The 20502-nt window shown below is 36.1% G+C and overlaps 1 protein-coding gene across 1 annotated transcript in view; it reads right to left on the bottom strand.

The window, feature by feature from the left end:
- LOC106133662 (uncharacterized) overlaps window positions 1-20502 on the bottom strand; it is a 51031-nt gene that overhangs the window by 19773 nt on the left and 10756 nt on the right. The window contains exons 2-3 of the mRNA XM_060947427.1: window positions 10655-10785; window positions 8020-8199 (exon numbers count right to left, since the gene is read on the bottom strand). Coding sequence (XP_060803410.1) covers window positions 8020-8199; window positions 10655-10785 — 311 coding nt within the window. The remainder of the gene's footprint in view (window positions 1-8019; window positions 8200-10654; window positions 10786-20502) is intronic.

Below are 20502 nucleotides of genomic sequence, written 5' to 3'. Positions count from 1 at the left end.
TGTGCCACTTGCGCATATATTTAACCTAAGTTTTCAAACAGGTGAATTTCCAGAAATTTGGAAAACAGCCATAGTTATTCCGATACACAAGAGCGGCCTAAAGAATGATCCTAAAAACTACCGACCAATCTCTCTATTAGTTATATTCTCAAAATTGCTGGAAGGATTGGTTAATGATCGGTTGATGAATTTTTTGGAGAGTCATGAGTTGCTATCGAATCAACAATTTGGTTTTAGAAAAAATAGATCTACTGAAAAGGCAGTGTCCCTTCTCACAGACACTGTCGTATCTCATTTAGACACTGGTCGGCCCTGTACTGGAGTTTTTCTTGATTTTTCAAGAGCCTTTGACACCGTCTCCATCCCTATACTGGTGCGAAGGTTAGAGCAAATGGGGGTCAGAGGTACAGCACTTAGATGGTTTTCTAGTTGTTTGAATGGAAGACGACAGTGTGTAAGAGTTGATTCGGGCGTTAGTGGCATACAATCTGTTTCATTCGGTGTGCCACAGGGCAGTATTCTGGGACCCACCCTATTTTTGGTTTACATAAATAGTTTAGCATCACTTGATCTTCCACAAGCCTCAATTATATGTTATGCAGATGATACCGCAATCCTTTTTACAGGCTCGAATTGGAAAAATTGCTTTGAGAATGTAAACAATGGCTTGGCGACCATTTCAAACTGGCTAAAAAACAACGTTCTAACCTTAAATGCCCAAAAGTCGAAGCTTCTTTGCTTTCACAAAACAGCCGCTTCAGCTCCTGTCGACATTCCAGAAGTGACAATTCATAGTTGCAACAGTTTACCAGGAAGCGGCAATCTTAATTGTGCCTGTGGGTCAATCGAAAGATCATGTTCTGTGCGATATTTGGGAGTTATTCTCGACGAAAAATTATCATTCGCTTCTCATATCGACATCACATGTAAGAGATTGCGAAAAATCATTCACATCATGAAACTCCTTAGAGAATCCGCTAATAGACGTTTGTTAACCACTGTGTATCTAGCGTTATGCGAATCGATTCTTACATATTGTATCTCCATTTGGGGTGGTGCTTCTTCATGTTACATGATGAATATCGAGAGAACACAGAGAGCCATACTCAAAACTATGTTTCGTAAACCTATCCTCTATCCCACAGTGTCCCTGTATAACGATGCAAATGTTTTGAGTGTGCGTAAGCTATATATTCTAAAAATTGCTTTAGATACTCATCGGCATGTTATACAAGCACCTGACTATCCCCAACTACTAAAAAAACGAGTCTTCAAAATATATGCTCCCCTAGTCAACACGACTTTTGCTCGCCGTTTCACTCAGTTTGCATCCCCTTTTATTTATAATAAAATCTGCAAAATATGTAACATAAAAGAGAATTCTGTTGCTAAAGCCAAATCCCTTATTTTTTCATTAATACTTCCATGGAATTATGATTACACAGAAGAATTCCTGCGCATTTTAAAATGAGTTTAATGAATCTAATGCACTTTTACGGGTACGATTAGTGATCTTGTTGTTATTAATATATGCTTGCTATGCCAGATTATTATTGTTATTCTGTTTTATATTAGCAAAACGTTTATAGATTGATAAGCACTTTTGTATTTCGTTTTATACTAATTTATAAGTTTTTATGTTTCCTCTTTTTATTATTAATTTTATTATTAATTTAAACTTTTATTGCCGGTAGTCTGATTTATTTTTCAATGTTTGTTAAGCAATAACGGCTGCCACAGGACAGGCATTCTTGCCTAGTGTGGGGCCAATAGTAAACCAAAATGCTATTTATTTTTATAAGGTTAATTAACATTACTTACTTACTTACTTACTATTGCATGATTTTGAATGATATAAGTGTATGCTATTGTGAAATATTCAAAAGGTTGGTAAAGGTTGTTATTTATAATCAGAAAAATCTAAATAATTTGTCATATATACAGGGGTGTGTGGTGTTATCCCAATTGTATTCTCAACATGTTCAACCCTTTAGGATTCTTGCTCAGAAGATATTTACACCACCCACATTTATAAAATTTTTATTACTGTTTTCATTAAGTATAAGGCTTTTGATAGAAATCATTATAGTCAATTATAATAATATAATATTATTATCAGTGTATTATATATATATTATATTATTATATTATATTATATTATATATATATTATATTATATTATATTATCAATATAACTTCATCTGGATGTTTGTCAAAACAACTTCTTGGCAGAGTGTCGTCACCAATTAGTTTTTGCTGTGAAACGAGGAAAACAAATAAAGTTCGACGATAAATTTCTGCTTAGTTTTGCTATTTCAAAATTAAAATTTGGAAAAATTTATTGATTCTTATAACTTAAAGGGAATTAAAGCTTAAAATATTCTTAGAAGTTATCGTATGTTCGGACGACATTTAATTATCCCAGTTTTGTTAACCCTTAACTTGGCACGACCAAAAAATATGTCAGTTTTGACTGATTTTTGAAATACAGGATATTTATACTATTTTTAACTTGGGAAAAATAATAAAAAAAAATTGTTTTATGTAGTTTTTGAAAAATCATATGTATCTTTTTGGATACTATGCCAATTGCTTAAAGTAACTACATCTCTAAAATAGTGTATCTTTAAAGATACGTTGCTAGAATTTCTACCTACCATAAACTATATAAAAAATAAAACAATGTATTATTTTCTTCATCAATCAACATTTTAATCAGTCTTACTAAACGAGATCACAATTATTTCAGTTTGGACACTTGGCAATATTGCCATTAGATAATTTACTCAAACTTAAATTAAAATAGTTTACTTATTTATAACTAAATCAGCCTTCTAGATATATTGAGAATCAAAATCAACATTTCAACTGAACATTGACATAAAAAGAACGTAAAAAATGTTTAAAACAAAACAAAGACTAGTAAAACTTATAGAAATATTAATATAACATAATGTCACTAAAGTCTCCTCTTAGACCTATTAAAATTCAAAATCAACATTCATCTAAACATCCATATAAAAAAGTAAAAAACAAAATGTCAGACTAGGAACCCTTATGGAAAGATTCAAAACAATTTCGTTTGTCCATTAGGCACAATCTAACTTTGCATTTCTTACACAAAATTGTTGTTTGCCCTAATTTGCAAAAGCGACAACGTCCTTTTTTATCTACTGCCGGCCAATGACCGATACAATCATATCTGATGCTCTCGATTGGTAAAGGACCAGATGGAGTAACAATCTTTGGGCTTTTGAAATCTTCTGGCTTAATTTCATCTCTACCAGCAGCAGCCAAAGCAGCAGCAACATTAAGACGAAAACATTTAAGCTTTAACGCAGGCTTCTGATTCGATAACTTGTGGTCCCTTCTATATAGAAGCCAAGCATTATTAACGCAAATGTCAAGCATTTGGGAAAAAATTACTAAGTTCCATCTGTGCCCTTTAAACTCTGTTCTATATAAAGCCACAAGCATGTCGGCTAAATCGACACCACCCATATGTACATTGTACTGTTTGACTATTTGTGGACATTTTACTTTGGATCTAGCTCTTATATGTTTATTATATCGAAGAACTTCATCAAGAGGATGAGCATCCTCAAAAGAGCTTGCTAAATGTATAGCTTTGTTGTCAAACCATTTGACAATAACTACTTTTCGTTTGGTGTTGACGATCTGGCAAAAACTGCCTCTGCCATTTTTTTTCATGTATTTGTCGCTCTTCAGTAATTTCTGTGCACCTCTCAATCTATTAGATCGTAACGTTCCTAAGCTAAATACACCGTAATTGTCACGAAGATATGTAACTAGCTCTAAAGAACAAAAAAAGTTGTCAAAATAAAGGACTGAACAAGCTGGATTCTGAATTGATTTTGTCAATGCAATGACCACCTTAGCACCAAAGCCCATGGTACTTTCTGCGGATGTGAACTCATTGAACCGAAAGGTATCCTCTCCTCCATATATTATAAAGTCGTACACTAAGCCAGATACACCTGCCCTTACGAAAACTTTGTACCCCCATTTTTTTGGTTTTCCCTTCATATACTGGCGTCTGTTCCCTGCACGCGTGCCCTTATAAGGGACCATCATCTCATCTATACTATACTTGCCTTCTTGTTCAATAGACAAACAGTTTTTTCTTATTCGTTCTAGTAAGGGACGGATTTTATAGTAACGATCGCCATCGTCTTCATTATTGTTGGCAAAATGTAAAAATTTTCTAATTTTTTGAAATTTCTTGAGTGGCATTACATCCGCTACCTTAGAATATCTAGACTCTTTTGCCCAAAAATCGGTGTAAGCAGGCATCTTTACTACGCCCATCAAAATATTAATAGATATAAAATCTTTGATATCATTCTCAGATATATTTGGTGAAGACCCTGTCTTTTCAACGGCATATAGATTGGTTTGTTCCAAAATTATTTTTATTATATCTTCAGAGAAAAATTTATAAAAATAATCTATGGGTTCTTGAATTTTTTCTGGGGTAGTAAAATTAAAACTTGGTATATCAGCTCGAAAATCAATTTCCTTATCTATTTTCCAATTGTACACAATCGGCTCATTCTTTTTCTTTTTTTGTTTGACAGTTTTGACAATTTCTGGGTTTCTTCGTTTTGACCTGAGAATCTTTGGTGCTACGCGGGGAGTAGGCTGCTGCTGCTGTATAGAACTTTGTGGCGTATCTGGTTCTAAAATATTAGGTTGGCACTCAATACTTTCTGCACATGCTTCCTGACTGTGGTTTTCAACCAACCCCCTTATATCAATCTCTGGACTTGAATTTTTATTATTATCGTCACTATCAGAAATATTTAAATCTAACAAAGAAGAGCATATTGATGGTGCTGGGGATGATTCTTCATCTGAAGGTTGTATGGAGATAATAGGCAAGTTGCGATTTTTTGTAAAAATAATTTTTTCTTCGTCTGAGGAATCGTCAAGATTCGAATCATCTGATGAAATATTGTGCTTTGGAACTAAAGCAAGAATTCGTTTGCTTCTAGAGCTTCCCTTGAACAAAAAAAAATCTTATCAGTATAATATATATCTCGGCAAAGTGTCCTAAAAGATACAAAAAAAAAACTATTGATCTTGTAGGCTTTTGGCAAAGTGTCCTAAAAGATACTGACAAAAAGATCTATTGATCTTGTAGGCTTCTGGCAATGTGTATTTAAAGATACAAACAAAAAATAACATTACTCTATAAGATACTTGGCAAAGTGTACAAAAAGATACACTCTCATTTACATGCTTGTAAGTGACGGGTTTCAACAGATTTCATAAGTATTTTGCGATAATATTATAACTTATGTAATAGACTTTCGAATATTTCATCTCGTTTCTTTTAAAATCAATGAAATACTAAAAAACACAAAAATAAATACCTGTTGTTTGGCGAGATCGACTTGTCGGTACGCCATCTTGAATCTCACTGGCCGCTCGGTAAAAAATGTCACGCTTTTTTCAATAGATGACGTTACCAGACACATTTCCTAGCTATTAATGCTAAATTGGCACCAATGGTGGCGCTACATTGCGTTGTACATTTTTATGAAGTAAACGTATCCGAAAAGATACCTTGTCAAGTTAAGGGTATGATAAACAATTATTAGACACATCGATAATAATCGAAAAGACTTGTGTATTTGAACTGAAGTTAAAGTTATTGGCAAATTATTAAGTAAGTCTAGAGAGTTGGTCTATATATTATGTGTACGTCAAATAAAATTGTCTTGTCTTGGTAAATCAAGATACGTTCGTCTAGGTCTTCCCACTCCGACCCTTCCCTCCACCCACACTCTCCTTGTATATCTGCTTAGTCAACCTGTTTTCATTCCTCCTCTCCACATGACCGAACCAATAAAAGTCATAAATGATGTTGTAATCACTTGTACTTACCTTGTACAACAATTATTTATTTAGTATTAATAACGAATATACATGTGTGTGTATATACATGTGTGTGTGTGTGTCTAATGCTATCTCGCTCATAATAGTAGTTCACTAGCGGAGAGTTCAGTTCGTGTATTTTCTGCTCTTATATTTTCGCGCCATACAAAAAATAGACTCCTGCGCAGAATTATAACTTTTTACAACTATGTTCTGGACAATGTAATGCCGAAACTAGAGTTAATCACTGCCACTAATCACCTTACTTAACTTATACTTATTTTATTTAATAGCCTTAAAACTGCCTGGTTCCTTGTTTAACCTTTCACTACCCAAAGGTTGGCTGGAAGAGACTTCTTAGCGATAAGTCCGCCTTTGCTCAACATATTCGTAAAGTATGTTTCTACTACATATGTAATTTTTTCTTTGCTATAAAGATATTATGTATTGTATTGTAAACTGTACAATTTGTATAATTTCTAAAATTTTAATAAAAAAAATATATTTATTTCCATAAATACACGACACTTCATCGCATAACTACATCGCCTTAACCGCGTAAAACGAATGGATGCGGTCTGTTACCGGCGGATCTAGATAATTTCCCCAATGTTTTTATTATTCACTAACTACTGTATCTGACGTAAGATGATAGTGATGTTGCTCGCTCGTAATGGTAAATGATACAGAGGAATAAACATGGAATAATGTAGACGGTCCGTGGTCGAATAGTTAAGGTGGCCGTATTAAGAAAAGGTTGCACAGGTTCACAATGCCGTATGGTTTTTGGCACTTTTGAATAGAATCACTCCATATCATTCCCATGAATCACTACATAGTATAAAACAAAGTCGCCCATTTTGTCTGTAGTCCCTTCGTATGCATAAAACTTTAAAACTACGCAACGGATTTTGATGCGGTTTTCACTAATAGAAAGAGTATTTTCTCCGACAGGTTTTTATATATAATTGAAATACATTGAAACTATATTAGCTGAGTTATAGCGATTTATATCCAAGAAGTCAGAAAAAAAATCTAATTGAAGATTGCATTTGTGCGTGCGCCGCTTATACCGTTGGATACAAGTAAGAACAATGTATAGCAAAAACATTGGTCTTTATTAGTTCTACAAAAAAGTCCGCGATGACATATATCCAGCTTTTTTATTTAAGTCACAAAAACTACTTTTCTGTATTAAAAAAACATTTAATTCGTTGGGTGATGTTTAACTGGTAATATAACCAATAATACATATATCCTTATCAAAATAAGTAAGTTCATCATCACGAGCATTTAATTTAGATTATTTTTGCAGTTTACAGTGTGTTATTTAGACATATAGTTTAGGAGATATCACGATATTAGTATTGCGGCACGGTACGGGCCGGCCGCGGCGGCGGGGGCAGCGTCCCTATAAATAGCGCGTCAATATCGTTTTTTTTCCAAAACCTGATAGGGGGGGCGATCAAAGAAGAGTCACAGAAACCAAAAAACATTTTAATATTTTAAACGCGGTTAAGGGAAAGAGAAGTTATTGTGAATTGAAAATTAGTATCCAATATGTTTTGGTGCGTTGACTGTATTTGTCGAAGTAGCGGGATACACGCAAACGAAGTTGCGCGGGTCAGCTAGTGTCATATAAATCACGATGAGAAATTCGGCCATGATGTTATATAATACGAAAGTCGCTTCATGGTATAACCTGACTTACCCATAAAATGATCCTGACCTTTGTCCTGTCTCCAAAGTAGAATGCATACAACCGGGACTTACCCCAGGAGGTTAAGAAGTCACTTAATAAACCAGCAACTGATGCCTGGTGGATGACCAATCAGTCAAGCAGACGACGGCCTCTGTGGCGCAGAGGCAGTACGCTTGTCTTGGAGACCGGAGGTCCCGGGTTCGAATCCCGGCCAGGGCATGATGAGAAAAGAACTTTTTCTGATTGGCCTGGGTCTTGGATGTTTATCTATATAATTATTTATTATAAAATATAGTATCGTTGAGTTAGTATCTCGTAACACAAGTTTCAAACTTACTTCGAGGCTAACTCAATCAGTGTAATTTGTCCCGTATATATTTATTTATTTATTATTAAGCAACATAAGCCATACTCACGTGAACAGCAGCTATCGGCACCAACAAATTGACGATACCCGTCGCGATCATGGCTGCCAGAATGAGGAACTTCCCCCCGAACTTCCCCGCGAGCATGCCAGCTGGCACCTGCAGCACTATGTAGCCCCAGAAGAAGGATGACAGGATCGTGTCCTGGACGCCTTTGTCCCAGTCGAAAACCTGGAATAAATGGTTGAGTTTATTATTGTGCTTACATAACGTGATGAGGTGATATTATGTCACAAGATTATTTGGTTTAGATACATACATATAATCACCTCTATATCCCTTGCGGGATAGACAGAGCCAACAGTCTTGAAAAGTCTGATAGGCCACGTCCAGCTGTTTGGCTTAATGATAGAATTGATATTGAAATAGTGACAGGTTGCTAGCCTGTCGCCTAAAAGAAGAATCCCAAGCGTATCCTTTTGTCATTTTTACAACGGGTAAAGGCTTATTTATTTGGGATTCTTCTTGTAGGCGATTGGCTCGCAACCTCACACTATTTATATCTCGATTCCGTCATTGAGCCACACAGCTGAAGGTGGCCTTTCAGTATTTTCAAGACTGATGGCTTGTCTACCCCGCATGGAAAATAGACGTGGTTATATGCACTAAGTGACTTATGTTTGTCTTTAAGTCAAACATAAGTCACTTAGTGCTTTTACTCTTCCTGATAGACCTAAGCTCCTCCCAGATAAAACCATAATATGACAGGAAGATGATATACTGCATCGTGAAAGTTTAAAAGTTGATAAGCTAAGGTAATATTCAAAGAACATTCTTCACACTGCACCATAATATAACCATTCATGAAACGATGCCATTTATCTAAGTCAAGTCTAGTTGGAGACATCACTAGCGCACCTAACTTCTGAATTACAAAATAAGGAAAAGTTAACTTTACGAAGAGTTTCAAGTGAAAACCACTTTCTTGGTGGAAAACTCAAATAGATTTGGCGTTTTAGTTTTAGAAGGCCATAGAATTACAAAGAGTTTAGGAAAATTTAAAATTTTACCAATATGTCAACAGCATGTAAAGTATTACTTACTTAAGTTCAAGACTTTTTAGGAACAAGTATTCTTTTGTGCTTGGCTAATTTCTACTTACATACATATAGTCACATCTTTATCCCTCGCGGGGTAGATAGAGCCAACAATCTTGAAAAGGCTGATAGACTAATGATAACGATGATTAATGATGAAATAGAGATTCAAATAGCGACAGGTTGCTAGCCCATCGCCTAAAAGAAGAATCCCAAGTTTAAAAGCCTATTCCTATATTTCTAGTCGTCCCTTTTGAAGACTGAAGGGAAATACTATGGGAAAATCTTTACTTTATTTTATTTAAGTAAGGGTAGGTTACACTGGAGTTATTACTTTCTAAATAACTGATAATGATGCCGATATTTAGTCACCTACATGTTTACCATACCAAAAACTATTCCGGCCTTTGGGCCTTTTCAAAACTATATGCCTCTGTCTACATTGTAAGGGAAAAAGATGTGTTATATATCATGCTTTTAGTGTTTTTTCACACGAAGCGACTTCCGTCTGACCTGCGCAACCCAATCCACATTAGATCATGATTTATCAGCTTTACTTGCGGCGTTAAAAAAGGTAAAAAAGTATTGTAACAGTCCTTGGGATTCGTATCTCTTAAACGTATCTATCGCATTTCACGGCCAGTTGACATTTTCAAGGGTTAACGACCTGATGGGCGGTAGAGATAAAGATTTCAGCCAGTTTTCCAAATGATCAGATCACTGAGTTTCGGCATTTTATCTGGTTTAACAGTTGACGAAAAGATGCTTTGAAATAACTTGATAAGATTCTGTGTGAAGATAGAACAATGTTATTCTGTGTATAGTCTAAGAGCTAGGCAGAAACCAAATAAATTTTTAATGAAGGATATGTTTATTGTATTCAAATTCATGTAACATACATATATACATAAAATCACGCCTGTTTCCCGGAGGGGTAGGCAGAGACTACCTCTTTCCACTTGCCACGATCTCTGCACACTTCCTTCGCTTCATCCACATTCATTACTCTCTTAATAAATGTTCCTAAACTAATTTTTAAGGGTGACTTGATAAAAAACCCGTGTTTCTCTCAAACCTCTCATTTATGATGTAGGCAGTAGTTATACCTATTTATTTTAAGAAATCTAATAGTAATTTGTCATCAAAGCCGGTCTTTCACAAATTTATTATGATTGTTTACGTGTGGTTTCCGTCACCAATAAAAACAAGAATAGGACTACTCTATCTCTGTCCCATGGATGTCGTAAAAGACGACTAAGGAAAAGGCTAATAAAATTGGAATTCTTCTTGTAGACGATAGGCTAGCCGTCCCGTCACTAAACTTGGCATTTCAGTCTTTTCGAGTATATTTCCTCTGTCTACCCTGCAAAGGACATACACGTCTTTAGATACTATGTGTTGATAAAAATAAAAAGAAACCTATATTATACTTATTTCCTCTTAAATTATTGTAGTAGAAAAATTAACAATAGACGATCCCAATTTTTCTTTTATTAAAAAATCACTTTTTTTTCTTAGCGGCCAGTGCGCTGTACAATTTTACAACAACACGTATTTCTACATTCATATGTATGTTGTTAACAACTTACTGGGTAACCATAATCATTGTCACTGGTCATCGCGACTATAGCGACGCTCATGCTGACTCGAGTCGCGTAGGAGACTGTCGTGGCTAGGAACAGCAGCAGTGTGATAACATGACGCATGCCAATGCTGCTCTCTGAAACAGACACATTAATACATACATATGGTCACGTCTATATCCCTTGTGGGGTAGACAGAGCCAACAGTCTTGAAAAGACTGATAGGCCACGTTCAGCTATTTGGCTTTAAAATTGAATTGAGATTCAAATAGTGACAGGTTGCTAGCCCATCGCCTAAAAAAGAATCTCAAGTTTGTAAGCCTACCCCTTAGTCGCCTTTTACGACATCCATGGGAGATAGATGGTCCTATTCTTTTTTATATTGGTGCCGGGTGCCCTTGCGGGGATAAAGTTGATAGTTCAAAAAGACTGAAAGTCCACGTTAGCTGTATGGCTTCATGATGGAATTGAGATTCAAATAGTGATAAGTTGCTAGCCCATCGCCTACAAGACGAATCCCAAATTTGTAAGCCTATCCCTTAGTTCGCCTTTTACGACATCTATGGAATATTGAGTGGTTCTATTCTAAACTGCAAATGATTAAAAAATAATATGCGAAACTAAATTTCTAAACTGAAGTATTTATGTTTGAAACTTTAATTATCATATAATACTTCAGTAACATATACTAGAGACATCTTCATTATGATTGTTTAGAATTTTTGGCAATGTTATCTTTTTCATCCTTGTCAAAATAATCTTACAAACTTACTTGTTTTTCTAATTCTATAGTCACATTTTAGGAGAGCTTCGTTATAGTAAGTACTTAAGTCTAGGTAAATATTGAATGTTTTAAAAATTGTCTTGTTTACTTTATTTTACGTTACAACTTCAGAAACTTGCTTTGTCAAAAACGATCTAACTTTGCTGGAAATGCGCAAACTATCACAGATCTTAGACTATGCAGAGTTAGGTGAAGTCGCGAAGTTTCAGTTTTCGACAACGGAAAGTTTAAATGAGCCCTTTGCAACGGAATTTCTAATAGTTCTGTTTGAAAAACCACATAGAGATGGATTCATAAGCGTTATTTTAATTCTAACATCTAGGGGCGAAAATACAAAACTATTTTAAATAGCGTTAGGTATATATATAAAAATGTTCTCATGTGAGTTCTGTCCAACCATTTGATTATCGATTTTATTTATTTAACTAGCTGTGCCTGCGACTTCGTCCGCGTGGAATAGTTATTTTGGGAATCATTGAAGCCCTCAAGGATGCTCCTTCCCCGATTTTTTTCACATTTTCCATTATTTCTTCGCTCCTAATAGTTGCAGCTAGATGTTATCCAAACATATAATAAAACTGTAACTGAACTTTGTCTGTACATTGGAAATATTTAAAAAAAATATATAAGGGGTCTTTTTAGGGTCAATAGAAGCCAAAACATTTTTTTTTTAGAATTTTTGTCTGTCTGTCTGTCTGTCCGTCTGTCTGTCTGTATGTTTGTACGCGCATCACGCATAATCTACCGAACGGATCTGAACGAAATTCGGCACAGATATAGTTGGTAACCTGGATTAGAATATAGGCTACTTTTTATCCTGAAATTCTATCCCAAGGGGATGAAATAGGGGGTGCAAATTTGTATGGAACTTAGTCATTTTTAAATCGATATAAAAATTTTAAATCGATATAAAAAGCTATTAATAATTATAATACATAGACTGATAGACAAAACTGTAGTCAAAATCTATACTAATATTATAAAGTTGAAGAGTTTGTTTGTTTGAACGCGCTAATCTCAGGAAGTGCTGGTTCGAATTGAAATAATCTTTTTGTGTTGAATAGACCAATTATCGAGGAAGGCTTTAGGCTATATAACATCACGCTGCAACTGTAAGGAGCGAATAAATAATGGAAAATGTGGAAAAAACACGGCGAAAATTATTCACCCTTGAGGGCTGCAATAATGCCCAAAATTACTATTCCACGCGGACGGAGTCGCGGGCACAGCTAGTAAAGCCTAAAGGCTTCCTCGATAAATGGTCTATTCAACACAAAAATAATCCTTCAAATCGAACCAGTAGTTCTTGAGATTAGCACATTTAAACAAACTCTTCTGTTTTATAATATTAGTATAGATAAATCTAAGTGTGTATTTAAACTAAAAAAAATATTGTAATAGAATTATAACCAGAAATAAGTACCTACAACTTACAAAAGAAAAAGAAATGAAAATAAAGTTGAAACGCAATATTATCTTGCCGTCGTCGGGTCTTCCCATACTCCCTTAGAGGAGTCGGAGTAGATTGGTGAGGGCTTTTAGCCCTCTTCAATGGCATCATCGCTGCCTATGACTGTAGGCAGGTCGATGGGGCGGCCGTGACGGCCTGGGTCTTCACGACTTCATAGACTGGGAGTTCCCATCGGCGGCGGCGTCGTCACTGGTCGACGACGTCTGCCGCAAGGCAGCGAGGGGAGGGTTTCACCCGACGGCCCGGAGGGCGGGCGTGGAGCGGCGAGATGCCGCGCAGGTGGCTGTGTGATGACGCGTCCGCCCTCTCGAATATCTAGGTTCTCCCACTTCAGGTCCCTGAGGATCGTCGAGTTCCTCACGTAGCGCGGGGCTCCGACGACTGCTCTGAGACTTTGGTTCTCTTGGGCTCTGAGTCTTCTCCTGTTGGTCTCAGAGCAGAATGCGTACCACGCTGGGGCCGCGTACGTGAGGCGGGATCCGACGTACGTTTGGTAGATCCCGAGCTTCGTCCTCAGGGGAGGCTGGAGGAGAGAACTGCGTGAAGTCTCCCCCTGGCTGCCTTGGTCATGAAGCTTGCGCTCGCCTCCCGCCCCTTTTATACCCTGCCGCCGCTAGCCGCGTCGAGCGCGGTAACCGTTACGCAAAAATAATCCTTATAGCATGATTCAGTATTTACGCGCGATTGCTTGCTAGCGTATTTCATTTCATGTATAAGTTTGGTGTTTCTATACCGATTTCGATGATTCTTTTTTTATTGAATAGGTACTTATATTAACTTTTAAGAATTACGAATGAGTGTGAGTGTTATTGGTATTATAAATATCAGAGTAAAGAAATATAATCAGAAATCTCCGAACTGCTAAGCTATTAGGAATTACACGTGTTATTGTGAGTCAACCATAAAAGATAGACTTATGCTGTCTTGGGATATTTTTTAAATAATTTTATGTAGAATATTTCCGTTATACATGGTTTCGCTGTATCTTTAACCATTAAGGCTGCACACGCGACGGAAGCTTAAAAAATCAATTAACTTCTCCCGTTTTCCCAACATTTCCTTTCACTGCTCTGCTCCTAGTGATTGTAGCGTAATGAAAAGTATACTATAACCTGCTCAGGAGTATGAAGAATAACTGTACCAAGTTTCGTTAAAATCCGTCAAGTAGTTTTTGTTTCTATAAAGAACATACAGACAGACAGACAGACAGACAAAAATTTTACTGATTGCATTTTTGGCATCAGTATCGATCACTAATCACCCCCTGATAGTTATTTTGAAAATATATTCTATGTACAGAATTGACCTCTCTACAGATTTATTATAAGTATAGAAGAAGATATAGATTAATAAAGGAAAATATCCTGTGTTAACCCATAAGTTAATCTCACTAAATTCTGTCAAAAAGAAACATACAGAGAAGATCGTTATAAATATATGGATCCTAAACTTGTACGATATAAACATTGTAGAAGTCAGACAAGACTTGACCAATCCGGGCTCATTGGCAAAAGGTTCGCTCCGAGCTCTTATTCAGAGTAGTGAGAATGTAACCAGGAAGATACGAAAATATATTATGATAAAGAATTACCTAGACGAACGTATCTTGATCAAATTAAGGACGTCCTGGTATAGGGTCAGGTCTAAAGTACCCGAAACCGCCGAGCTTGCATGAAGAGAGTTATGAATGTGGATGAAGCGAAGGAAGTATGCAGAGATCGTGGCAAGTGGAAAGAGGTAGTCTCTGCCTACACCTCCGGGAAAGAGGCGTCATTTTATGTATGTATGTATGTATAAAGAATTAACATGAACACGTACATAGCTATTACACATACATTTCGCTTATTTTTTTACATCGTAAACAAATTCAAATAGTTACAAGACTCAAGGCCACACACACACACTTTTAATCAAGTCTTTATCCTTGCGGGGTAGACAGAGCCAGCAGTCTTGAAAGACTGGCAGGCCACGTTCAGCTTATTGATAGATTTGAGATACAAATATTGACAGGTTGCTAGCCCATAACCTAAAAGAAGAATCCCAAGTTTATAAGCGTATTACTTAGACACCTTTTAGGACATCCATGGGAAAGAGATGGTCCTTTTCTTTAATATATCGGTGCCAGGAACCACACGGCACTCAAGTCCACGTTTAATTGGAAGATTAAGTGATGTCGTGTGGTTCCCGGCACCAAAACAAAAAGAATAGGACCACTCCATCTCTTTCCCATGGATGTCGTAAAAAGCGACTAAGGGATAGGCTTATACAATTGCGATCCTTTTTTAGGCGATGGGCTAGCAACCTGTCACTATTTGGATCTCAATTCCATCATCAAGCCGAGCAGCTGAACGTGGTCATTCAGTCTTTTCGGGACTGTTGGCTCTGTCTACCCCGTAAGGGATATAGACGTGACTATATGTATGTATGTATTAAGTGATATCACATAGATGCATCCAACCAAAAAATGTCATTATTAGCCCATTGAAATTTACGCGTTTGTAACAATAAACCAACTCTACTGGAAATAACATTCTGACAATGAAAGCTGAGCATCCGACTAGAAATGACTCGGCTACTTTCGCTTTAGATACGGACTTTTTTTGTGGTGCTAATGTTATTGGATTTTACATAAAAATGGCAGAGGAGTGGCTAGCAACCTGTCGCTATTTGAATCTCAATTCTATCTTAAAGCCAAATAGCTGAACGTGGCCATTCGGTCTTTTCAAGACTGTTGGCTCTGTCTACCCCGCAAGGGATATATTTATTTAGAATAGTGACAGGTTGCTAGCCCATCGCCTAAAAAAGAATCCCAAGTTTGTAAGCCTATTACACCGACACCGACACTTACGGGATAAAAACATGAATAAGAAAGTAAGTTAGTATTTGATTTTGCTCTTTATTCTTCATAACTATAATGTATGTACATTATTATATAATCGATGTATATTAAGAAACAAAATGGAATATTCTTATACCTAAAACCAGACATATTATGTTAACATTCCAAAATATTGCGTGAGGTGAAGTGGTCATGATCGAATACATTATACAGAGCTTTATTTTAACATGAATTCATAAAATCACGTCTATATCCCTTGCGGGGTAGACAGAGCCATTAGTGTTTTTAAGGCTGTTTTTTACATCACTTTCAATATAAATAGAATAGAATAGATTTATTTCAAAATTGGATACAAGGTATCACTTATTGACGTCATATCACTTAAATCTAATTATAACTACTACCGCTTCCAAAGCGCATGTGTAGCAGAAGCGGTGGAACAAACTACACTCTAGCATTTTCATCGGACATACATACAATGATGATACAACAAACAAGGACATACAATGATCCGTGGACGCCGAGCGACTGATGTAACGTGCGTGTTTAATACCTAAATAGTATTTAAAAATAGTATAATATGACGCGAAAGTTCAAAATCAGATATGTCAGTCAATCTATCAATCAATCATTGTCCTCTTTTAATATTCTGATTAACTTTTTTTGCAAACATGTGTAGCGGGAGCAATGATTTGGCTCGACCGCCACCAAAGTGAAGATCTTTCGCCAGGCTAGGTGTTATGCCTGGGGAACCGCGCGACAGACGATGTCGTGTCAGAGGTTGTACCTATATATGCTCCAATCCGTGAAATCTTTGCTAGAGCGATTTAGGTTTTTCGCTGTTTTTGACTGATAGCGTATAGATTTCGCCACACATGTTTTTTATTTAAACACATCAATGAATGGACCTGCTTGTATTGAACCGTGAAAGCATTAACGTCCAATCAAATATAGTTAATAGCATATTAAGTACGTGACAGACTTACAGACGGTGTGTTATTATTTCATTTGACGCAGAACGCCCGAATCTAACGAACAATGGACTGTAATTGTTTTTAGTTCAAGGAAAAACAAATACAATAATCGTTTTTGATTTACCGGTGTCTTTGTTTTTTGTTGTCGCAAAAATCATAGTCACCTACTTATAACATTTTTTATACAACTATTTAGTAATGACAATGGTAGTAAAACGCACCTTTACATTAGTATACAAGCAGAATATACTTAAATCTTAGCAAAAATTTGAACGAATAAGAATGTGAATCGTCCTATGAATCAACTCTCTTTTTTAGGTATATCTGGAGATTACCACTTAGATTAAGAGGACGCCCTTCACAAATCCTTACTCATCGCGCGCTTCATATCACCCGTCATAACGAAACGTCTCGCGTTATAGCGTGCGTATGAAGGTCTTTATGTAACGTTAAATTTGTTCCCATTTGCAGATCTTCTTGCCAGGTTGAAACGGCTATGGTATTTGGAACTTTATGATGATAAATGAATCTTTATACGGCTTTATAATAAGGAAGTAAGAATGAAGTCTTTTTTGCGAATGTAAATCTAAGAGTGAGATAAGTTCATTAGGCACAATAACAATACTTTTTTAAAAGCAGATTTCGAAGTTTTCAGTTAGGGGTAAGTTTTTAAATTTTAGTATATGTATATAAGAAATCAGGGTGTGGTTGCTCACAGATATAAACACAATTTATGATTACTACGAAATTAAAATCGTAATATATTACATAGCTTAGTTAAATCATTATTTAAAAAAAAATAACGTTATGGGGTTCAACTTTCTTTGTAGGTGACTGTACTATTTGTTCGAGCTGAATGATAAGTTACAGGTAATAAGTTGTAAATACACTCAGGAGGGCAATTCTGATTGACTGACGAGCTACAATTAGTAACTGCATGCGCTGTTTTTAACTCCGAAATATATTGCGCCAATGAAAACTCTTTGTCAAATATAAATAACTTTTAACCGATATGTTTGCACGAAGAGAGCTATGAAAGCGGATGCAGAGGAAGAAGAATGCAGGGATCGTGGTAAGTGGAAAAATGTTACTGTCTATCCTTTAGAGAAAGAGACAAGATTTTATGTATGTATTTGTTAACCAACAGAATTGAAGGCCACGTTTAATATGATGGCTTTATGATGGAATTGAGAATTCAGATAATGACAGGTCGCCCGAATAAAGAAACTCAAGGCTTTTCCTGGATTTACTTCCAGGAGAAGTTATAAAAGGTGACTAAGGAATTATCCTATTTAATTTTAGGTCGGCTCTCCTCATTATTCTTTGCCACACATATCGGATCTGGGTCATGTTTTTGTTTATTTAAACCGATTTCAGGTCTCTTTTAAGTACATACATACATACATACATATGGTCACGTCTATATCCCTTGCGGGGTAGACAGAGCCATCAGTCTTGAAACGACTGAATGGCCACGTTCAGCTATTTGGCTTAATGATAGAATTGAGATTCAAATAGTGACAGGTTGCTAGCCCTAGTAAGTGTTTTAAGTACATCCATCTAATAATACCCATTATAATATATCATATAATAAATTTGGTTCCCGGCACTAATAGAAAATCAAAAGGACTACCATCTCTTTCCCATGTAGATCGTAAGAGGCGACTACGGGATAGGTTTATATACTTGGGATTCCTCTTTTAGGTGATGGGCTGGCAACCTGTCACTATATAAATTTTAATTCTATCATTAAACCAAACAGTTGAGCGTGGCTTTTCAGACTTTTCAAGACTGTTGGCTCTTTCTATCCCGCAAGGGATATAGACTTGTATATATGTATGTATGTATAACAATTATAATATCACCTCTTATATACAATGTCATCGATGTAGGTTAATTGGTGTACAAGAACAGACCAACACTTCATTATTAGTTTCAACATCAAAGTACTTGACTAACTTCAAAATCGATAAGATAAGACCACTTCATTGTGAATCACGTGTATGAACAGATTCAATATGACAATTGAAAAAATCTTGATAATGTTATACGCAGTGGTATATTATCTGGACTATCTTACGATCGTGTCCGAAATGACGATTGACTGTTTCGTTTAAATGATGATGATTTTGATAAATCTGATGATGATTAGATAAGTGATGGAAATGTTTTAAATATCACATTACATTACATATGGTCACGTCTATATCCCTTGCGGGGTAGACAGAGCCAACCGTCTTGAAAAGACTGAATGGCCACGTTCAGCTATTTGGCTTAATGTTAGAATTGAGATTTAAATAGGTTGCTGGCCCCTCGCCTAAAAATAATCCCAAGTTTGCAAGCCTAAAATTTTAACTTTGCCTTTCTTAAAATTAACTAAAAAATATAAAAAATTATGTTTATTTTATATGGAGTATATATATCCATACTTACACTTATGTATGTATATTATTATATGTAAGTGTATTAACCTATTATTCATATTTATATTATGACTAGCTGTCCCGGCAAACGTTGCTTTGCCATATAGGTAAATAATTTTTAAATAATTTATTAAAAAAAAAATGTTTAAGTCGGACAACTCTTAACATTAAGGGGTATGAAAAAAAAATGTTGGCCGATTCTCAGACTTACTCAATATGCTCACAAAATTTCATGAGAATCGGTCAAGCCGTTTCGGAGGAGTACGGGAACGAACATTGTGACACGAGAATTTTATATATATGATTTCTTTTACTGTTATCGCACCACCCGTACATCCATCTCAGTTCAGTCCAAAGGTTCGACTGGCAGAGAATGCCTTGTGGCATTAAGTCCACCTGTTGTACATTTTACGTGCATAAAATTTAAATAAATAAACTATGAAAGTAACATACATACATAAAAATCACGCCTCTTTCCCGGAGGGGTAGGCAGAGACTACCACTTGCCACGATCTCTGCATACTTCCTTCGCTTTATCCACATTCATAACTCTCTTCATGCAAGCTCGGCGGCAATACTTTTTACCTTTACCAGGACGTCCTTAATTTGATCAAGATACGTGCGTCTAGGTCTTCCCACTCCGACCTTTCCCTCCGCACTCTCTATCTGCTTAGTTAGTTATGAAAGTAAGTACTCGTATATAATTATTATTAGTTGCCACGACAAAGCTCACACACAAGACTTGTTATCTAAATACTAGGTCTGCGTATCTGCATGTCCTCGGCTGTCCTATTGTAGTACTTTAGGAGAGAGGTCGTAGAACAGGTTTACTAAAAAGGCATGACAATATGCAGTTAAATGTGTGGACAAGTCGCCTCGACAAATACATACATAAGTCACGTCTGTATCCCTTGCGGGGTAGACAGAGATAACTGTCTTGAAAATACTGAAAGGCTACGTTTAGCTATATGGCTTAATATTGGAATTGAGATTCAAATAGAGATAGAGAGAAATCTAAAGTATATAAGTCTATCCCTGAGTCGTCTTTTACAACATCCATGAAAGATATAGTGGTTCTATTCTATAGTGGTGGAAACTACACAGCACATTTCGAGATAACCATTTTATTTACAAGGAAAAAACAAAACAATAATAATTAAAACAATTATGCGGATATAATTTCGAGACCTGTTTGAAGATTATTTCGAAAAGTTAGCACAAGGCGAGGCCGGCAGGTAATGAGGATGTGACCTAAAATAATATGATCTAGTTTGTGATCCTTTCGTTGTCGTACAAGGCGATTAAGTAACATACCTAGTAATTGTACAAATATAAAATACTTGCTTTACAGAGATACTCACTG

This window comes from Amyelois transitella, chromosome 13 (genome assembly GCF_032362555.1).
Source record: "Amyelois transitella isolate CPQ chromosome 13, ilAmyTran1.1, whole genome shotgun sequence".
NCBI lineage: Eukaryota > Metazoa > Arthropoda > Insecta > Lepidoptera > Pyralidae > Amyelois > Amyelois transitella.
This window is presented reverse-complemented; position numbering and strand designations above follow the sequence as displayed.